The 18,870-nt window shown below is 39.4% G+C and overlaps 1 protein-coding gene across 7 annotated transcripts; it reads right to left on the bottom strand.

The window, feature by feature from the left end:
• Window positions 1–856: 856 nt before the first annotated feature.
• On the bottom strand, window positions 857–9,447 carry LOC115777171 (uncharacterized). 7 transcript variants are annotated; one of them, XM_030725005.1, is made up of 6 exons: window positions 9,309–9,447; window positions 7,480–7,589; window positions 6,109–6,330; window positions 3,953–5,039; window positions 1,825–1,993; window positions 857–1,719 (listed from the first exon to the last, which is right to left on the bottom strand). In XM_030725005.1, the coding sequence occupies exons 4-6, from the start codon at window positions 4,563–4,565 to the stop codon at window positions 1,608–1,610; spliced, it is 894 nt and encodes a 297-aa protein (XP_030580865.1). In that variant the 5' UTR covers window positions 4,566–5,039; window positions 6,109–6,330; window positions 7,480–7,589; window positions 9,309–9,447; the 3' UTR covers window positions 857–1,607. The 7 variants fall into 7 exon arrangements, with proteins under 7 accessions (XP_030580865.1, XP_030580869.1, XP_030580863.1 ...); XM_030725009.1 differs by having other exon boundaries at window positions 1,825–1,971; window positions 3,952–5,039; window positions 6,115–6,330; XM_030725003.1 differs by having other exon boundaries at window positions 6,115–6,330.
• Window positions 9,448–18,870: the final 9,423 nt, after the last annotated feature.

The following is an 18,870-nucleotide window of genomic DNA, read 5'->3' as shown; positions in this document are numbered from 1 at the left end:
ACGTAGATTCTATGGTAAAACGCTGGCAGCTGAGGTTGCCAAAACACCACGTAAAATTACGGGTAAAACATTTTTTTCTTTCACGGTTCTTAGGCATTGTCACCGTTGTTTTTACAGCTAAAATTGGTGATGGAGTCATTGTTTTATTGTAAAAGCAAATGTTTTAACCTAAGGAAAAAACAATGTTTTTCCCTAAAATGAACATGAAAACAACCTATAAAATTAAGTTTGTGCCACAAACAACAACATCTTTTCCCTGTAAAATTAACTAGTAAAAATAATAAAATACAATTTTATTTTGTAAAAATTCCCAGAATTTATGTGAAAAATGATTTGCAGTTCCCCTTTTTATTAATAATTATGATTAATAATAATTTAAGATGACATGAAAAACTATCATGAGCTTTTATCAAAGGGTTTACCTGATGAAATATGATCACCTTTTGCTGGTTATTTCACAATGAATTATCAACTACTACCTCATTTCATGCATACAAATAATTTTTAAGTAAAATTTTCAGCCTGCTTCGTAGTTCAGTTGCCGTTATCAGATACACAACTTTTTCAGACTGGAGTTCTTTTAATCAGTCTATTCTGTAAGCTTATTTTCTGTAAGCTTGCTATTTTATTTTATTCTATTGAATTTTAGTTTTAGTTTTTAGTTTAGTTATTTGTTCTTACTCATCCTTTTTCATTTTTTCTCTGTATTGAGCTGCTGTAATGCACAAATTTCCCCGTCGTGGGATCATTAAAGTTTCATCTTATCTTAATACACAAAGTATTAATTTATTGAAATTTCTAAATGCAACACAAATGTCCACCTTATATTATCAATAAAGTATTTTATTTACCATCTTTGAAGTTGTGAACATCAATTATTAACATTTTCACTCAAACTACAAAGGATTGTCTCAATGACAGCCAGAGTAAGTAATCACGGAAGAAATGCTTACAAGTTCTCTTTAAATTGTGCAACACCAGTATTATAAGCTGAGCATACATTATATTTTACATTAACTGGCAGAAAATTTACAAACACTGTTACCATAGTGTTATTGGTGCTGTTCTAACTACAAACATGTTAAAATATGTAAAATGTTCCTTTTCTTTTTTTTTACATTTGCAAATGCAGTTATAGGAAAAGAAACAATTTTTCTATTTCAATAAAATCTGAATTCAAGAAATTCCAGGAACAAGTCTCTATCAACTTATTTTACACACAGAACTGTGCGGTAAAGCTGAAACTACATCTTCGAACTGCATCATGTAATAAAAAAAAAATAAAAAAATTTACACTTCTTTTGAAAACTTTTTGATTGACAAAATGCTAACTAGCGATGTATATGCAGTGTACCTTTTTACATCATTAGAATGCACAAATCTTAAAAAAGTAGGCAAATTAAAATCAAAGAAACTCCTGGAAGTAACAGTGAAACGAAAAAAAATTGAACCGGTACTTTAACAAATCTGGTTTAGTAAAACTTCAAATTGTTAAAAACTTTTCGCTGACATTCAGAAATGTAACAATTGTTTCAACAACAAAAACATCTGTAGAATATGTAACACACCTTTATCATCCAAAACAAGAGGGGTAGGACTAGATCCACTCAGTCAGCAATGTCTGAGATGAGAGTGAGGACTCTGGGATTGACTGAGAACACTTTTTTCTTCTTGGATTCAACCTTGGTGCCTCTCTCAGGATTTATGGAAAAGAAACACCTTTATGGAAAAAAAAAAAAAGAGTGAGAGATTGAGAAAATTAACCTTATATGGGAAATCAAATTGATAAATACAAAAAAGAATCCATAAAAATATTAATTTTACCGTTGGAGGAACTCCAGTGTTGATCGTAGTTCCACAGGGTAGTGTATGTTAAAGCAGTAATAGCTGCCAAACATCAGGCAGATGGCGGAGGTGAAGGTTGTGATGCGGTCGTTAACGATCTTCTTGTCGATGCTCAACATGAATGTCTCAGCAGCGAAGCAGGAGGAACCTGAGAATAATAATAAAAAGAATAATAATTCAAACGTTTTATTAACAAGGGCATCAATGTCAGTTATATATACAAATACAGAGATAGTTGAAACAAATTGGAGGCTGGATCCTGCCAACATTGGTAGTAAATACAGAAATTTGAAAAATGGCTTGATAAAGTAATTTATGTGCCAAATAAGAAAAATATGACATAAGAAGGAAAGTAATTAATAAACAATAGGATTGGAAAAACAATGGGAAATTAAATAATAGTGATCATTTTAAATTAAAACTGAAAATGATAAAAAAATATTAATTTCTATCAATGTATAATGAAATACGTTGGAAAAAAAATATTTGGATGCTATATTTGCCACAATCATTTATCAAGACATTTATTTCTATTTTTATTACCAATTTAGGCAGGATCAGTCTTCAACAGTTGCATTATAAGATGAATTATCTTACTGAGCTTCTCAGGTTGTGTTAGCCAGTGTTTCAGTACCATCAGCTTGTGAATGTGTGCATGAAAGGATGAATGACTGAATGTAGTTGTTCTGCCCCTCACACTTGTATCAAGATTTAAGTTAATTTAATCCCAGTTGTAGAACATTTAAATTCTCTTTTGTGACACAAGAGGTCAGCCTTGCTACATTTGTTGTTTGTCGACATTTGATTATGAATAACAGTGCCATCTAATGGTGAACAGCTGTAAGCAGCAAAGATGTTAGTGAAGTGGCCATGCCATACTCAAGCAGTCGAGGAGTAAACTAAGCATAATATCATCCGTGAGCCTTGGCAATTCATTATCTGTAAGTGTAGAACTGTACAATAGTTTGTCTTATGTTAGGTAGTGTCTTGTCCATTTGATTATACATTCTTTTACCATTATTACAACTTATAGACCAGTTTCCTAGTTTAAGTGAGAATAAGCTAATGCTACTATCTTTTAGTTCTGTCTATGCTAGTCTTTGCTAAAAGGCACGTGAATGTGTTTGCTTATTAATTACTTGTGTAATGACTCATGAAAGTATGTTGTTGGATGTGAATTTATGTTATGACAAACCACTCATGTATATCTTTGATTCTCTTTTCGTTACAGTTTTACAGTAAAAATGGGTCTCAGTAAAGACCAAAAGACCTGCGTCTCATCATTGCTGAACCCATTAATGTTTAGCTTGCTGTTCTTAGGGATTATTTTTTACTCAATGAATAACTGACAAATGTTTAAAAATAAATTCCAGTAAATTAATTAATAAACAGTGGATCAACCAAATAATAAACAATTAAATAATACATTAGACAGAGAGCAACAGATCAGAAAGTGCTGACTGACTTCTCTGTCTCAGTGCATCTTATCTTGGGGTTCGGCCACAGAACGTACAATTAAAACATCACCACCGTCACCATGTTGTGTCATTAATCTGGACAAGACTGCTCTATGACAAATTAAAACATCAGGAAGAAGATGTGCTTTATGACTCCACTGCTGATGAGAGAAATCGGGGTCTTGAAAAACCAGCTTGAGTAAGACTGAGTGACGAAGGCCAACTCATAGCACCCAGAATATGTTTATGTTTAGATAAGAGGCTGTATAAAGATGTTATGGTTAGTCAGGAACACGGGCTCAGAGAGAGAGAGAGCGTGCACACTCTCCCTCTGAGTCCCACACGTGCATGTGTGTAATTTTCTGATTCTTTAATATATTAAATGTCTTACTTTTTTAATTAAAGTGTTTCAGGTGTCTTCCTTAAACAAACAAACCTGTTTACCTGTCACTGTCTAGGTTAATTACACAACAGTTAACTGAGGGTAGAAGAGTAGTGTAAAGGGCTTTGGAGTCCTCTGGACTAGATAAAATGTAAATGCAGACCATTACCAGTGTGGGAAACACAACATAAAACTAAACAATCCAAGAGTGCAAGAACATTGCAGTTACACCACAAAAAAACAGTTGAATTTTGCTCTATGTACTTACCACAAACAATAATAAAGGGTGTTGGTGGCACTTTCTCCATCTGAACATCCTGTGCAAGGCTTGTTGTCTCAACACAGTGAAACAGAAGCTCTTCCTTCTCATCAAAATGAGCCAGTAAAAGAAGCAGCATCTCAATGACTTCTTGCGAGCAACCACTGGACTGACCTCTTTCAGTCTGAAGCTTGAGAAGAGCATTCAGGACTTGTTTGCGTTTTTGTGCATCAACATTTCTCAGGAACTTTAACAGACGTGCCCCCTTTTTGTCTACATTGGCAAGGAAGGTCTCCATCAGATTCACACCAGTCAGCTCTTGGAAATGTGCTGGCATACCAAGTTCATTGAAGAGAAAGGGCCATTCCTGGCATAGTTTCTGGATGCTTGCCCCTTTGTTGATGTCTTTACGCTGGGTGTAATAGGTGCACTTGACTAGTTTTTTCACAACATCTGTACTGTAGTTCTTTTTAAACAATGTCTTCATTTCTTCTTTTTTTTTCAAGCTGACTCTCCACAGTCTCAGAGAGTGGCAAATGCTTTGGCTCCCAGCTAATACAGCCATAGGTGTCTTGAACACTTGCTTTTTTTTCTGCAGGTATTTCATCTGTGTCATCATCATCTGATGCTGCTTTGCGCTTTATAACCTTTGGTGTGTCAGGTCGCTTGACATTTTCAACTCTTGCCTGAAGTTGCTTCACCAGAGAATGATATCCTGGTCCAATAACATCACCATCAATAACATCTTGCAGAGACTTTGGATACCTGGCCACCATCCTTTTTGCTATCTCTGTAGTGTTGTGTTTGGTTGGATTCTTACAAATCTTCATTATTTCAGAGACCACGATCCTTACCATTTCTTGCCTTTGTCTTGCACTTGGTCTTTTCTGTCTTTCCAAGTTCTGTACCAACTCCTCAGGGAACCTCTGCCATGGTATTTCAAATGTCTCTAACCAGTTTGGTATTAATGGTGTACAAATTCCTGAAGGTGATGAAGTACTGGTGGATGATGCTGGTGAAGAAGAAATTGAGAATGGAGAGGGAGAGACATCCACTGGAGATGAATGCACAGATTTTGGTGTTAAAGTCCCTGAGACTGTAAAAATACAAAAGAGAAGATATGAAAGCATTAAACATTGTGTAATGCTTTTTTTACACACTGTATAGATGCATTTGGAGACATTAAGGTGGTCAAAACTTAATACAATTTGTCTAACAGTTTGTGTAAGGGTTATACTGGTTAGGTGGTGTATACAGTCAGGCCTAAGTCTTCGGTAAGAAAGACTGCAGCAACCCAGGAGTGCAATGGAACAGTCTTTAATAACGTCTCACAAGTGAATCACAGGGAAGGCACCGCATTGGTAACAGGTAGGTGACTGGTTAAATAAAGATGTGTGGTTTCTGAAAAAGCATGAACAACAATTCACTAATTAACAGTATAAACAAGCAGGATAATAACAATCACCTCAATTTCCGCTGAGTGTAACACACGCACTATTATATAACATCCACAAGAGGTCGCCATAGACCACAAATAGACATACACAAACTCAAACTTATCAGGATGTTAATAACAACAAAGTGAGACAAATAAAATACGGTTCTGATATAAACAGTCTCGCGGTACAGTTTAACATAACTGGGTGCCGTCAGTATCGAACAGTCCGGCTGCAGTAGCAACATACAGGCTAACCGGATGTAGCTTAACCTGCTACCGAGCTACGACGGACATTCGGGTAATGAAATATATGTGCAAGATACACACCCAGTTGTCCAGCTGTCATATTGCGTAACCCAACAAACAATGACACTTACGGCTTCATGAACGCACACCCAGTCCTCCGAAACTGTCCTTTTACTGTGATGCTCGTTCGCCGCTTTATTAGGTACGCCGATCTGCCGTGCAGGGTGTAAAAAGTGAGCACCGTGATCTCGCAGTTGCGATGTTCACTCTCGCGCTAACCTCCGAAGCAGGGAGATTTGGCACAGTTTGCATTTTAAAAAAAATCAAAATTTTTGAAACAGCCTGCTATTGCATCATAGCATTTATTTACACAGGAAATAATGATGATTATGTCATCATCAGACTCAGAAAAACTCATATTCCAATCTCAACATCAATGTTAATAAGTGTGCCACTGGGTGGTGTGGTGACATTGTCTTACACTCACTATTTTGGGTCCAGGCAGCAACCAGTCTTCGGGCTTGTATGGGCTTTAACACTGGCAGCAAGTCATTTTCTGTAATGTACTTTAAATCATCTGTGGTTGCGGCACCAAGTGTTTTCAAAGTATCTTCAACTGACTTGACAAGTTGATCAGGAAGGTCCGGAAGCACTCCTGCTATCGCATCCCCTATGTTCTTTAGCACCTGTGATTCAGCCATATCTGTTAAGACACAAACAAACAGTTTGGTCTCTGGTCAAATGAAATCAAGGTATTCAATCTGACAAGATGCTGTGCTTCACTGGAACAATCTGGTATCCATTTTTCACATAAGATGACAATGGCCACAAGTCATTCAGTTCACTGATGAGTCTGCACTCTAATCTTCCAGTGTCATTTTTTAATGAGTACATGTGGTAGTAAGAAATAAATTCTGCATCATAAACTCTCATGAGAAAATGGAGAGCTGAATCATCCTTAACAAAAATCAGCAGAAGTTCACCAAACTCCACTGACTCATCATACTTTGTGACAACAAACTGGCCCTTCCTGTAAGTAAGGCCATTGTACTGAACATTAACTGGAATCGTTGTATTCCTTTCAGTAAAGCCAAAATGCAAGACTGCATCTTTTACTTGCTCACTGTAAAACTCTGAGTAAAATGGTGAGCCATCTTTTATTTGCAATGCTGGAGGACTCACTGACCCAGCAGAAAGGAAGGCCTGAAACATCTGATGTCTCTCTGAAAGAGTCAAGCACAGGTTTTTGAAATTTTTAAGATGCTTTGTACATCTTTTGAAGTAACTATGTTTGCTCTCAAAGCGCATTGTCCAAAGCCTGATGAGAGGGCCAAATTTTAGGATTAGCCCTGGATAATGTCGTAAGTAATGGTGTTTAGGTCTTAAGTTGATACTAGGAAACAGCGCCTTTCTGGTTTCCAAATATTCTTGGATGAGAGCATCCAGATAAGTAACCTGAGCCTTGGAAATTTGTTGAGCACAAATTAGGTCAACAATGTCCTTGAGCTGCAAAGTTAACTGCCAGACATTATCTTGAGGCTTCTGCACTTTGTCTCCTATTATGAGAGGTAAAAGTCTCAAGAAGTTCCAATTTTGAACAGCTTGTCCACTAAGTTTCAATGTTTTTGGACTGACCTCACAAGGCTTGGATGAAGCATCTGTTCCTTTGTATTTAAACTGCTTGATGCGCCTGTTCAGAACTGTGTAAGTGAACCATTTATTTGTGCTGATGAAATACTTGAGGTAAAGAGCAAGGTCGTATGAGAGGACACCCTCAAAAATGTCATGACCGAGACATGGGGGCATGCCAGGTGTGCAAACATCAAAGTTTTGTAAAGAATTAAATACAGACCTGAATTTTATCCCCTGTACTTCTGACACGTCTTCTCTTTCCAGCTGTTCAGTGGCAGATCTATAGGTTTCTGGGGTCCTCGGAGGTCCACAGACTGCTGGATCAGCACCCTGAAATTCAGTTCGACTTAACAGACAATATCTGCATAAGTACACTGATGAACTGAAATTTTCCATAAAACCCCCAATACAGTGAGAGCCCAGGTTGTCTCCAGTAATGCAGTAGAGAGCTCCCTTCACAACAGTTTTGTCTGCCATAGTTATTCCATTCTCCTCTAGTGCTTTCAAATCGGTCAGGAGTTCTGAAAAAATTTTGTCATGACCAAATTCCTTGAAATCCTTCTCTCTACACAGTAAAACTAGCTACATATGATCAGCATTTGACCGAGCATGCGGGGGAATGTTGAGTAGAGAGAAGTACACAGCCAAAACCTTGTGCTTCTTTTTTGCAGAACCAAGTGGGTTCACTACTTCAAATGCATCCTGGTATAGAACCAACTTGAGAGAATTTGGATTTTCCTTAAAGAATGTGTTTGACACAAACACATTACCATCACAACAGTCACTGAGAACATCTGATCTTGAAACATCTGAATCCCCTGATATGAGACCTTGCCAAAAACTAGATTCCAGCATACTTTTCAAAGTATTTAGCACAGGAACATAATAGGCAAATCTCTCCATTCTGTTCTCATCTGTGCCCAAGAATACTTTTTTTGGTTCAACATACTTGAACACATCTTTAAAGCACTGAACTCTTGAGTAAGCAGTTCTCATGGGCCCTGTGTGACAAGCTGAGAACAAGTCAGATTGTTTTACTGTGTCACAGATTTTAATAACATCCTCATCTGAAACTGACATATCTTTTAGAAATGAGCTTAGTCTATTCAGTGTATACATCTGTCCCAATTCATGTATATTTTGTATTTCTTCAATAATTGTTTGAATGGTAGATGCTGGCAGAAGATGCTGTCCCTGTAGTTTAATGTAAAACATACATACATTTCTGAGATACAGGTCACTGAAATTAGGCCCAGGGTTTTCTGCATCTGAGACACTGGCAGCTTCCTGTATGGTGGCACTTGTAGTTGGACTTTCTGACTGAGTATCTTTGAACTGCAAATGACATTTTCTAAACGTTTGTGTTTTCTAGACATATGGGAGGTAAATGTAGATTTTACAGAGAACACACTTTGACATCCTCTCACTGGACAACTCACACGGCGTCCCTCATCTAGGTGTTCCTTTAAGTGAGCAATCAAAGCTGTAGTTCCCTCACACTGATGTGCACAAAGTGAGACGGTGCAATTTAATACCATAACGGTACTATCATGAGAGACGGCTGCCGTACCAGTGTGGCGGCGGTAGAAGTGAGACTTTAAAGCGGCATATCCAGAAAACACCTGCTTACAACTTGTTTCAACACATTTAAAAATACACCAGGGTTCATTATGATGCAGTCTGCAATGAAAAACATAAGCTTTCACAGAGTGAACCGATTCTCCACAAATGCTGCAAGAATACATCTTCAAAACGAAGCAGCTCTGAAGATAGCTAACTTAAAGCTCCAGCCTGGTATCAAAAAAGGCAGGAAAATCCAGGCCGCCTTTACTGAAAGGATGAAAATGGAGCTACACTTACAAGGTGATTTATATGAACGCACACGTCTCTGAAACATGCAGTACAGGCGTTAGCATGCTGTTTTTCAGTCTAAAGTGGCTAACGTTAATGCTAGGCGGGAGCTAAAGCTAACGCAACTTTATCATTTGCACCTTCACTGTCTGCAACACAACACTGTTAATAAAAAAGCAACTTAGATTATTTTCTTACCGAAGTAACTGAAGATGGGCTGTGGTTGAAGTTAAATCCATGAAAATAGAAACAACTTAGATAGCTTGATGCCGTATAGTCCGAAATGAAACTTGTGTGGAGCTGCTGTACAGACACCGTCTGCTTTGGAGCCTCATGCAGTGCGCTGATTGGCCCATTCGAATTCAGGCGCCTTGCTGTATGATGCTCCAGACTTCAGGGGGGGAGCAGGTTTTAGATGAGATACTATTAAAATCATTCAATTTTATTTTCCATGAAAAACAGATATAATGCTATTTAAGTACAAATAAATAAAAAAGATTATTATTTTAATGTTTTTGTGATCATGATTTCACTCAATAATGTAGTCTGTCTATAATTAGCTGTAGGTCTGTCAAGTTGTTGTTGGTTTTGAAATTTAAAGCTAATGGATTTATGAGGTAAATAGAATGTATATTTAAAAGCTACACATCGTGTTCTTTACAAAAAATACATCCAAAACATTGTTTCAAGTATAAAGAAGAAGAATATGCTGTATTAAAAAAAAATCACAAAACAAAAGGAAACTGATAAAGACATGAAAAAATTAAATTTTACTCAAAAATGATACTTGAAAAAAAAAAAAACTGAAAACATTGTACACTGCTTATTCACAGGTCAACATGAAAATGTGTGAAGGTGGAGTGAATAAAGAATGGTTTCAGTGTAAAGTGCTTTTGGTTTCTTGAATAGTGCTATTTAATCCATTATTATGTGAACATATTTCAAAAATCACAATGTCATATTACAGCATACATTCATTACCAGCACAACCATACTTGCATTCAGCAATTAAAATCTGTATTTTTTTCAACAAATAAATGTAAAAATCATAGTGTTTGACTGTTATAAACTTAATGAAAAATTTCCGTAAAAAAAACACTCCAAGAGCGCTTTACGGTAGTGTTAAGTATTTTTGTCTGAGAAAAAATGTACAAATTACAGTTTTCACAGATTAATTTATTTACGGTGCATTCACATCAAATCAACAGTTTTAAATTATTTTATAGTTTACGGATTTTTCCTGTCACAGTTTTACTGTTTATCACTGTTAAATATACGGATATTTTTTACAGTGTAGAGACACCGGCGACCATAGTCAAATGTCTTCCAGGGGCCAGAGCAGGCGACATTCATGGAAATTTGAACCTGCTGGCTAAGGCTAATCGTAGATTTGGTAAGATCGTTATTCACGTCGGCAGTAATGACACCCGGTTACGCCAATCGGAGGTCACTAAAATTAATATTGACTCGGTGTGTAACTTTGCAAAAACAATGTGGGACTCTGTAGTTTTCTCTGGGCCCCTCCCCAATCAGACCAGGAGCGACATGTTTAGCCGTATGTTCTCCTTGAATCACTGTCTGTCTGAGTGGTGTCCAAAAAACGATGTGGGCTTCATAGATAATTGGCAAAGTTTCTGGGGAAAACCTGGTCTTGTTAGGAGAGACAGCATCCATCCCACTTTGGATGGAGCAGCTCTCATTGCTAGAAATCTGGCCAAATTTATTAACCCTCCTAAAACCTGACTACCCAGGGTTGAGACCAGGAAGCAGAGTTGCAGTCTTACACGCCTCTCTGCAGCTTCTCTCCTCCTGCCATCCCCCCAAAACCCCATCCCCATAGAGTCGGTGACTGCTCCCAGACCACCAAAAAACAAAGCTAAAATCAGCAAAAAGCTATATAAGCATAAAAATTCAAAAACAATAAATAATACAGCTTCATCAACTGCACCAAAGAATAAAACAATTAAATGTGGATTGTTAAACATTAGGTCTCTCTCTTCCAAGTCCCTATTAGTAAATGATTTAATAATTGATCAACATATTGATGTATTCTGCCTTACAGAAACCTGGTTACAGCAGGATGAATATGTTAGTTTAAATGAATCAACACCCCCGAGTCACAGTAACTGTCAGAATGCTCGAAGCACAGGTCGAGGAGGAGGAGTAGCTGCAATCTTCAATTCCAGCTTATTAATTAATCAAAGACCCAGACAAAGTTTTCATTCTTTTGAAAGCCTGACTCTTAGTCTTGTCCATCCTAATTGGGAAAATCAAAAACCTGTTTTATTTGTTATTATCTATCGTCCACCTGGTCTTTACTCAGAGTTTCTGTCTGATTTCTCAGACTTTTTATCTGATTTAGTGCTCAGTTCAGATAAAATAATTATAGTGGGTGATTTTAACATCCATGTAGATGCTGAGAATGACAGCCTCAACACTGCATTTAATCTATTGTTAGATTCAATTGGCTTCTCTCAAAATGTAAAGGAGCCCACCCACCACTTTAATCATACTCTGGATCTTGTCCTGACATTTGGCATAGAAACTGAAGACTTAACAGTATTCCCTGAAAGCCCCCTCCTGTCTGATCATTTCTTAGTAACATTTACATTTACTTTAATGGATTACACAGCAGTGGGGAATAAGTTTTATTACAGTAGAAGTCTTTCTGAAAGTGCTGTAACTAAGTTTAAGGATCTAATTCCTTCATTGTTATGCTCTTCAGTGCCAACACAGTGCAGAGCAGCTACCTAAACTCTGCTCCCAGTGAGGTTGATTATCTCGTCAATAGTTTTACATCCTCACTGCGTATAACTTTGGATACTGTGGCTCCTCTGAAAAGGAAAGCTTCAAATCAGAAGTGCCTGACTCCGTGGTATAATTCACAAACGCACAGCTTAAAGCAGATAACCCGAAAGCTGGAGAGGGAATGGCGTCTCACTAAATTAGAAGATGCTCATTTAGCCTGGAAAAAGAGTTTGTTGCTCTATAAAAAAGCCCTCCGTAAAGCTAGGACATCTTACTACTCATCATTAATTGAAGAAAATAAGAACAACCCCAGGTTTGTTTTCAGCACTGTAGCCAGGCTGACAAAGAGTCAGAGCTCTGTAGAGCCGAGTATTCCTTTCACTTTAACTAGTAGTGACTTCATGGATTTCCTTACAAATAAAATTTTAGACATTAGAGAAAAAATTATTCATAACCATCTCAAAGATTATTCTTCATGTTCGGCTGCTTTCAGCACTGCTGGTATTTGTTTAGACTCTTTGGCTCCAGTTGATCTTTCAGAGTTAACTTCAATAGTTACTTCCTCCAAACCAGCAACATGTTTATTAGATCCCATTCCTACTAGACTGTTCAAAGAAGTGATGCTTCAATCTTAAAAATGATCAATCAGTCTTTATTAGTTGGCTATGTACCACAGGCCTTCAAGGTGGCTGTAATTAAACCTCTACTTAAAAAGCCATCACTGACCCAGCTGTCTTAGCTAATTATAGGCCAATCTCCAACCTTCCTTTTCTCTCAAAGATTCTTGAAAGAGTAGTTGTAAAACAGCTAACTGATCATCTGCAGAGGAACGGTTTATTTGAAGAGTTTCAGTCAGGTTTCAGAATTCATCACAGTACAGAAACAGCATTAGTGAAGGTTACAAATGATCTTCTTAGAGCCTCTGACAGTGGACTCATCTCTGTTCTTGTCCTGTTGGACCTCAGTGCAGCTTTGATACTGTTGACCATAACATTTTATTACAGAGATTAGAGCATACTATAGGTATTAAAGGTACTGCACTGCAGTGGTTTGAATCATATTTATCTCATAGAGTCCAATTTGTTCATGTAAATGGGGAGTCTTCTTCACACACTGAGGTTAATTATGGAGTTCCACAGGGTTCTGTGCTAGGACCAATTTTATTTACATTATACATGCTTCCCTTAGGCAGTATTATTAGAAAGCACTGCATCAATTTTCATTGTTATGCAGGTGATACTCAGCTTTACCTATCAATGAAGCCAAATGACGCACATCAATTAGTTATCGGGGTGGCTGTAGCTCAGTAGGTAGAGCAGGTCACCTACTGATCGGAAGGTCAGCGGTTTGAATCCTGGCTACTCTAGGCTACATGCCAATGTATCCTTGGGCAAGATACTTAACCCCAAGTTGCTCTCCGACCGTTCTGTCGGAGTATGTATGCGTGTGAATGTTAGTTAATTAAAAGCACTTAGCTTCGTAAAAATGGAAGTGCTTGTATGAATGGGAGTGCATGGGTGAATGCAAACAGGTTGTATAAACGCTTTGAGTGCTCATACTGAGTAGAAAAGCGCTATATAAGAACTAGTCCATTTACCATTTAAACTGCAGGAATGTCTTATCTCATTGTACATCCTGTATAATGACAATAAAAGGCATTCTATTCTTCTATTCTAAAGATATTAAGGCCTGGATGACCTCTAATTTCCTGCTTCTAAATTCAGATGAAACTGAAATTCTTGTTCTCGGCCCCACAAATCTTAGAAACATGGTGTCTAACCAGATACTTACTCTGGATGGCATTACTTTGGCCTCCAGTAACACTGTGAGAAATCTTGGAGTCATTTTTGACCAGGATATGTCCTTCAATGCACATATTAAACAAATATGTAGGACCGCTTTTTTGCATTTGCGCAATATTTCTAAAATTAGAAACATCCTTTCTCAGAGTGATGCTGAAAAGCTCATTCATGCATTTATTACTTCTAGGCTGGATTATTGTAATTCATTATTATCAGGCTGTCCTAAAAGCTCCCTGAAAAGCCTTCAGCTGATCCAAAATGCTGCAGCTAGAGTACTGACAGGGACTAGAAAGAGAGAGCATATTTCTTCCATATTGGCTTCTCTTCATTGGCTCCCTGTTAAATCTAGAATAGAATTTAAAATCCTTCTCCTCACCTACAAGGTCTTGAATAATCAGGCACCATCTTATCTCAAAGACCTCATAGTACCATATCACCCCAACAGAGCACTTCGCTCTCAGACTGCTGGCTTACTTGTGGTTCCTCGGATACTTAAGAGTAGAATGGGAGGCAGAGCCTTCAGCTTTCAGGCGCCTCTTCTGAGGGAGACAGACACCCTCTCTATTTTTAAGATTAGGCTTAAAACTTTCCTTTATGATAAAGCTTATAGTTAGGGCTGGATCAGGTGACCCTGAACCATCCCTTAGTTATGCTGCTATAGGCCTAGTCTGCTGGGGGGTTCACATAATGCACTGTTTCTCATTCACCTTATTTACTTTGTTTATACTCCACTCTGCATTTAATCCTTAATTGATATTAATCTCTGGCTCTCTTCCACAGCATGTCTTTTCTCTCCCCTCTCAGCCCAACCGGTCGCGGCCGATGACTGCCCCTCCCTGAGCCTGGTTCTGCTGGAGGTTTCTTCCTGTTAAAAGGGAGTTTTTCCTTTCCACTGTCGCCAAGTGCTTGCTCATAGGGGGTCGTTTTGACTGTTGGGTTTTCTCTGTATTATTGTAGGGTCTTTACCCACAATACAAAGCGCCTTGAGGCGACAGTTTGTTGTGATTTGGCGCTATATAAATAAAATTGAATCGAATTGAATTGAATTGGTTTGAGTCCAGCCACTCTTGGTCATATGTTTTGGACCTGTCCTTCTCTATCCCCATTTTGTGAATCTGTCTTTAATTTACTTTCTGGAATCACCTCAACCACAATACAGCCCTCTCCACTCACTGCTTTATATGCATCACAAGACCCCCCCTATGGGGCCCACAAAGTTTGGTGGTCCTAGGACCCTTCTTTCCTATAGTTGCCATAGACTGTTATTCATTGGTTTGGACTGGTCCCATTCTGCCTAGTAGTGTTGTATCCGGGATCTGGTTCAATGTGCTCAGCGGTTAATCCCGAGTCAATAGACATCCATCATGAGCTATTTCTAAGACTTGACCAAAATGGCCAAAATTTTCTCTTAGTGGGTGGAGCTAAGTTTTTTAAAATAATTTATTCATTATTGCCATCCATGAATGTATTATTTTACCACCGCACCTTGAGTGACATAGGAAGTTTAAACCAGGACCAGGCCACAGACACTAACCTTAACCATTTGTCTGAGAGTCATAACGCTAACTCTAGGTTGACGCAGATTAGCTTTAGAGCCAGATAACAGTGGATTAGGAAACAAAGGGTTAGGATATAGGATGAGGGTTGGGGGTCGTTACTGGTTAGGAATTGGGATATAGAATGAAAACCATTTTTCACTCAAAATAACTCAAAAACTATGATGGGCATATGGACCAAACTTTGTTTGTATGCATCACAATACCCCCCTATGGGGCCCACAAAGTTTGGTGGTTCTAGGCCCCTTCTTTCCTATAAGATAAGATAAGATAAGATAGTGTTTATTCGTCACATGCACAGTTATACACAGTGCAATGCACAGTGAAATGTATTTTGTACCTGCAACCATATATACACACACATATAAATAAGAAGAATAAAAATAAAAATAAGTAATTCACACTATAGTTGCCATAGACTCTTATTCATTTTATTGGACTGGTCCCATTCTGCCTAGTACTGTTGTATCAATCTGGGAGTTGGTTCAATGTGCTCAGGGGTTAATCTCGAGTCAATAGACATTGTTAGGGATTATTTTTTACTCAATGAATAAAGGACAAATGTTTAAAGGTAAACAGATCAGAAAGTAGTAGACTAACTTCTCTGTTTCAGTGCATTTTTTCTTGAGGACCTGCCACTGAACGTACAATTAAAACATCACCAACGTCACCATGTTCTGTCATTAATCTGGACAAGATTTCACTGTACTGATTAAATTTCCCTCCTGCTCTTTGACGGAGAAGGTCACATTCTCTCTCTCTCCCTGCCCTCCCCTATTTCTCCTGCTTGCTGCTTGCTGTGAAAGCATCTCTGACACACTGTCCGAATAAGAATAAGATTGAGAGCAACATGGATCTGGCAAACTGGGCCCTAAACACCACTGATCGAATTTTCTCCACTATGAGATCGGGGAAAGGGCAGCCTGAGTGTCCGAGTGGAACAGACCCAGTTGGATATGTCATCGATTCTTGGAGTTTGTGGAGACCTGTGTGCTTCTCAGCTTTGGAGATCGAGGACGTTGAAGACGTCTACATATTCGGCTATTTGGTAGCGGTATCTCTTCTGTTTGGGCTCGGAGGATACCTAATTTACCGGGAAATTAAGAAAATCTGGGCAGCAGTTCGACATTAGCCGAGGCTGCAGACCCAGATGGGCTGTGCAGGGCCGTACAAACTCAGACTCAAAGCCTGTTGGACCTGAACCGTAAAGCGGACGGGTAGTCCAGCTGAGAACGTGCTCGCAGGCGAGAGGGGTTCGATCTGGAGATAAGGTTCGGTTCTGCACGGTGAGGACGGTAACAAATGAATTTGGAATATTGGATTTACTGAATGGGTTCCCCAGTGAGACTGAAGGCTGTTGGAAAAAACATGGTAAATGGACTAGTTCTTATATAGCGCTTTTCTACTCAATCAGAGCACTCAAAGCGCTTATACAACCTGTTTGCATTCACCCATGCACTCCCATTCATACAAGCACTTCCATCATTAATTAAGCTAAGTGCTTTTTTTAATTAACTAGCATTCACACGCATTCATACTCCGACAGAACGGTCGGAGAGCAACTTAGGGTTAAGTATCTTGCCCAAGGATACATTGGCATGTAGCCTGGAGTAGCCAGGACTCGAACCGCTGACCTTCCGATCAGTAGGTGACCTGCTCTACCTACTGAGCTACAGCCACCCATTGTTTTGGAACAGCCACCCAACATCTGCATTATCAGGAATTCAGCTCCCTGGCCGGCCTTGGACTGGCAATCATATCTCTCCAGAACAATGTGTGACGGTCGCTCTTCCCCTCAGCCCTCTCTGTGATTTGTAAAGCTGGATCTGGTGTACCACGGCCGCTGATGAACTTCAATCACTATCAGCACACTGTTTTTGCTAGGAACTGGCATTTGGCTCCACAATGACCTGACCCTCTCGTCTCCATCTGCATCCCCTCCTACCCCCCTCCTCCCCCACCATATTGCTATCCTGGCTTTAAATGTACAAATATGGTTTGCTAAGGTGTTTTTTTGGGACCCTGGTATGGTGCTCATCTTTATAAAAGTCAGTGACATTTGGATGATTGAAGACGGCATCACTGATGATCTCCGAGTTCAGCGTTCCAACCTCCGCAAGGTCATTCGTGTCTTCCATGACGGGAGATGTGTACCCGTCGATACACACGACTCAAATGAATAGTTTCCTTTGCACTCTCCCTTATATACGTCCATTACTAGTTGTAACTGCAGCGAAAATTAGAATGCACACTCATACATCATGGGAGTTGTGCACCTGTCGAGACCCAAGAGCCAAATGAGCCAAGTTTCCTTTGTGCACTCCCTTATACACATCTGTAACTATGTACAACTGCTGCAAACATTACCGTGCAATCATATATACACAGTTGTGGATCCCAACTCACATTAAAATATAACACATATAAATGCCCACTCCATGTATAACAGCCAATTTAACAACACATTCCAATTTCAGCACATTTGGCACCATATGTCCACGCCCATTTCACACCACCAACTCCCATTTGTACACTCCCACTCCACTATTAGTCACGGCCTGAACACACCCACCATTATTTTGCCACAATTTTGGACATGCCTATCACCATGTCGCCACGCCCATTGAGTATTTGAACATGCCCACCAATCATTCTTTGACAACCGTTGCACTTTTGGACACGCCCACGCCCGTTGTGCCATGCCCGTTGGATTTCTGGACACACCCACCGACCTTTGGACATCAAAGCATTTTTGGTCATGTTCTGGAGCCATGTCACGTTGGGTGTCTAACAGCTCGGCATGACGCCCAGAGCACGCAAAACCACCTCCCGTCTCGATTGGACACTCCTACCCGGAAGGGGACCAAGTGTGAGAAATGAATGGAAGTCTATGGCAGCTATAGGAAAGGAGGCGCCTAGGATCACCAAACTGGGTGGGCCTGTAGAGCCTCTCCCACACACCCTCTGTGCAAAGTTTGGTCACCCTGGCACTTATACTTTTTGAGTTATTTTGAGTGCCCAATTGCCCAAAAAGGTTTTCATCCTATATCCCTAACCCCTAACACTAGTTGGGCAGAGTCTGAGATTATTTTTCCAAAATCCTAACCCCTAACCCTAACCCTACCCTGGGTCCCCTAGCTCTAATCCCTCACCCTCTGCCTAACCCCTAACCCTAATCTGTTTTTGCAGCGTGGGTCTGCATTTGCCTTTTTTATCTGCCAATTTCAGGAATTCTGAAACTCAAACACCATTTTGTTGAACATCTCACATGGATATATGTTGTACATGTCCTTCCTATAGAGCCTGGTGTCTGGGTACTTGAGGGACAAGGGCAAGCACATGAATGTGAGGTAGAACCCCCCATCTACATGGCCTATTGTGTACCCCGTGCTGTTCTTCAAGGCCTTCAAGCCATCCGGGCTATACTTGGTAAGGTCCACATGCTTCTTCAGAAAGTAATAACAATCTTTCAGCATGTGTGGCAGCACATTAGGCAGGAGAAAGTAGTGCACTTGTCCCAAGAGGGCAGTAGCACTCTTCAACTCCACCACCACACCATCAATGTCATAATTAAATGACATATCTCGCTCTGGCTCGCTGACACAAGTTGCGTGAAATTACATCTTTATGTCACCATGCAAAAAGTCAGTGACA

This window comes from Archocentrus centrarchus, unplaced genomic scaffold, assembly GCF_007364275.1.
Source record: "Archocentrus centrarchus isolate MPI-CPG fArcCen1 unplaced genomic scaffold, fArcCen1 scaffold_44_ctg1, whole genome shotgun sequence".
In the NCBI taxonomy this organism is placed as follows: Eukaryota; Metazoa; Chordata; class Actinopteri; order Cichliformes; family Cichlidae; genus Archocentrus; species Archocentrus centrarchus.
The sequence above is the reverse complement of the archived record's forward strand: the minus strand, read 5'-3'. Positions and strand labels throughout refer to the sequence as shown.

Coding starts and splice junctions, on each gene's coding strand:
- LOC115777171 (XM_030725005.1), bottom strand. CDS start 4,565: ATGATGATGACACAGATGAAATACCTGCAGAAAAAAAAGCAAGTGTTC. Junction 1,994..3,952: donor ACCCTTTATTATTGTTTGTG/GTAAGTACATAG, acceptor TATTATTCTCAG/GTTCCTCCTGCTTCGCTGCT. Junction 1,720..1,824: donor ACACTGGAGTTCCTCCAACG/GTAAAATTAATA, acceptor TTTTCCATAAAG/GTGTTTCTTTTCCATAAATC.